At 43.7% G+C, this 3,055-nt stretch overlaps 1 protein-coding gene across 2 annotated transcripts in view; it reads right to left on the bottom strand.

Moving 5' to 3' along the window:
* RGS4 (regulator of G protein signaling 4) overlaps window positions 1-2,823 on the bottom strand; it is an 8,307-nt gene extending 5,484 nt beyond the window's left edge. For both annotated transcript variants that reach the window (XM_014583611.1, XM_006142249.2), the window contains exon 1: window positions 2,674-2,823. In XM_014583611.1, coding sequence (XP_014439097.1) covers window positions 2,674-2,717 — 44 coding nt within the window. In that variant the 5' untranslated portion in view covers window positions 2,718-2,823. The remainder of the gene's footprint in view (window positions 1-2,673) is intronic.
* Between the last annotated feature and the right edge of the window lie 232 nt (window positions 2,824-3,055).

Below are 3,055 nucleotides of genomic sequence, written 5' to 3'. Positions count from 1 at the left end.
TTGGAGTCAGCAGGAGCTCGAAAGGAAAGTAAGATTCCTCCTCTGTGTCTGCCTTTGACTTACTACTTAACCTTGAGACCAAAGTCTGAACACTGGTTCCTTAATCCATAACCAGAATTTTGATCCTTCAGTCTCCCTCACAAGCCTCTTCTGTAAATCCATTCTTTTGAACAATGGAACACCTTTAGTGTCTTCAATAAAACTGCACACTGCAAACAAGACTGTTCTTTGAGTCATTCTTAAGAACTGGAAAGCATGCAGTGATTTGGGAATATGGCAGCTTCTCGCATGCCCCCTTCTGGTGGGTGGTTGCTATTCTCCCTGTCTCCAGGCTGCCAGGGAAGCGAGCTGCCAAAGAGCCTCCAGAGAGTAAAGGTTTGTTCAGGCCTGCCGTGTGTGTGGAGGGCTCAGCAGTTTATGTCGGGGGCGGGGTATCGGCAAGTGTACACTGAGGAGTGCGGCTCCAGCAGGGAGAGTTGGAAATGGGAGGATGAACACAAAAGCTCAGCTCGAAAACCCTGTAGGGGAGCTCCTGCTGCTACTTATTCCCTCTTTCCTATCTGCATGATAAGGACACATACTCCTGAAGGGCATTTGAAGTTTAGGATTAGAAGTGAGTTAGAGTCCTCATGGAACCTAGTGGTTGTTTAATCAGAGCAGAGCCTTAGCTTAGTGCCCGGTTGTCTAGATAGCCAGAACTGAGAACTGATGAACTCGGAAAGGAACACCTCTTAATCCGCCTTCGTCTCATCTCTCTCTCTCACACACACATACTTTTCATCAAGTTTTCCTCTTGTATCTCTTTTATCAAAAAGCCAATAAATAGTTTAAAATCAGAAATGTCATTTTAGAAGAAATAGATAACTACACGTCCTTAGGGGGAAAATAAAGCATCAGGACAGAGACATTTTAGGATGGTTACTGATATACTGGCAGCTGCTTTCTGTGGGTTTTTCCAGAAGAGTTGAATTCCATTATGTTCTTGAACTGCCCTTCAAAAAGTATTTTCTCTCCCGTGCAAGACTTTTCCCTCCTCTGTTTTCCCCAACCGCAAAATCCTCTTTGAGGCTAGCAACATACAGTCATGAAGGCGAAGGTGATTCTAAGGTGATGATGTAAGTGTATTTGATTCAGTTCGAACATAAATTATTTCCTATTTCCATGAACTTGCTCTGCCTGAGATCCTATAGTTACTAACGAATGCAGGGCCATTCCATACAAAAATCAGAGGTACGCTTAGTATCTTTGTAACACAGTAGGACCACAAAAATAAAAACCAAAATGACTGCTGCAGTCTCTGAGGCAGGTACCCTAGATTTGCTTTTCACTTGGCCACCTGACACCTACATGACCTTGGGCAGTTTGCAGCCCCTCTGGAGCCTCAGGCACCACCGAAGACGAAGACGGGTTAGATGCTTTATAATTTGCCGTGAGGAGAGGACAGAGCAACTCACCCTGCTGACAGAGTTTACCTCCTCCAGTTATGCTTAACTCTTTGAAAGCAGACCCTTATTGAGTCTTTCATCTGTCTCCCCAAATATTGACTGGTGAATAACTCTCCTGTCTCTCTGTGTTTTGTATGCCTAATTTTACCTATAATAAGTTTACTAAAGTTCAGGGTAATCTGCTCCACTCAGGTCAGGAAAATCGTAGCGAAGGTAAGAAGTAGTTATTTCATAGATCGTCTCTGCGGGACCCTCCCTTTCTCGTTTTAAAGGAGCTATCAATGCTTCCATGCACATGAACGACAGAATATTTGAAAATCAATGTCTTAGCAACACTCAAACTATGCATTCTGGCTTTATTTCCAAATTGAACTTTAAGGAAATTTCTCTTTGCAGAGAGACCTGAAAGAAGATGGTATATCTTCAGATTGACTTTTACCTTTAAGTAAGTGCAAGATTAAGTAGTAATATTCGCTAGGTTTATATTTTATTATCAACTAGCTAATATACGAGCATTCTCTGAAAGCATTTATGTCTTTCTTTAAAACGCCAAAAGACATCTGGTTTTAGAGTTTTTGTTTTCTTTTTCTACAGAAATGACATTAACAAAAAACAATGTGTTTAGGATCCTCGACACAATCCTTAGCTGATTTGCTACGATTTTCAACTGCCACTCACACAAGACAGGTTAAGAACTAGAGGTAAAGGCAGAGAAACTGTATTTTATGGTAATATTTGCTGATGAAAACATGGTGAAGGAAAGCTACTGCAGTACCACACAAAAAAAGCATAGTGTGTTCCTGATGATGTAGCCGGACCTCCTTCTGGGGTACCTTTCCCCAAATGGGACTCGTATCCCATCAGAAAACCCAGAGCTGAGATTCTACACTGCCCTGTGATGCTCAGATAACAACGGCACAAACCCAGAGAGACAGTGCAGACCACTCTCTATAGCCCTGAACTGCCTAGCACTTCTTCATTAGAACTAGCTGGGTTAGAGGTCCTGGCTTAAACATCAGAACAGTTCTCAAAAGTGAGCTCCTGTGAAACACATGGATGCCAGAACCTGGGAAGCACAGTTATTTAAAACACCCTTTCTAGCTAGCATTGGAGGAAAGCGAGGAAGTTGTTTCCAATCACAAAGAACTAGGTTTGTGAGTGCGCCTGTAAATAGCCAACAAAGTCTACCCAAGAGCTGAACATGGGTAATAGCTGAAAACAGTCTTACCTCTTCAAGCAAGAAGCCGGCAGACCTGCAAGTCCTTTGCACATCTTGTCGAACAGCGTGGATTTGCAACAGTGAAGAACAGCTGCAGGAGGAGCTGTGGCTTCTCTGTAGAGAGCACTTTGCCTTTTCTCCTTTAAAGATGCAGGCAGAATCCTCTGAGCGGCTCCCTCCCAAGCCTGCAGGAGCCTCTTTTATAGCCCAGTACCACCGTCCAGCCAATCAGATGGGAGCTCGGCAGTACCCGCTCCTCTGTCTCCCTCTGCCTCTCTCTGAAAGACATAAAGAAGGAAGGACTGACGCATCAACTATGCAAAGCCGACCAGCACAAAGCCCTCTTGCAAAGGAGACATACAGGGGGAAAAATGTACTCAATGCCTCTATC

This window comes from Tupaia chinensis, unplaced genomic scaffold, assembly GCF_000334495.1.
Source record: "Tupaia chinensis unplaced genomic scaffold, TupChi_1.0 Scaffold000070_1, whole genome shotgun sequence".
Taxonomy (NCBI): Eukaryota; Metazoa; Chordata; class Mammalia; order Scandentia; family Tupaiidae; genus Tupaia; species Tupaia belangeri.
This window is presented reverse-complemented; position numbering and strand designations above follow the sequence as displayed.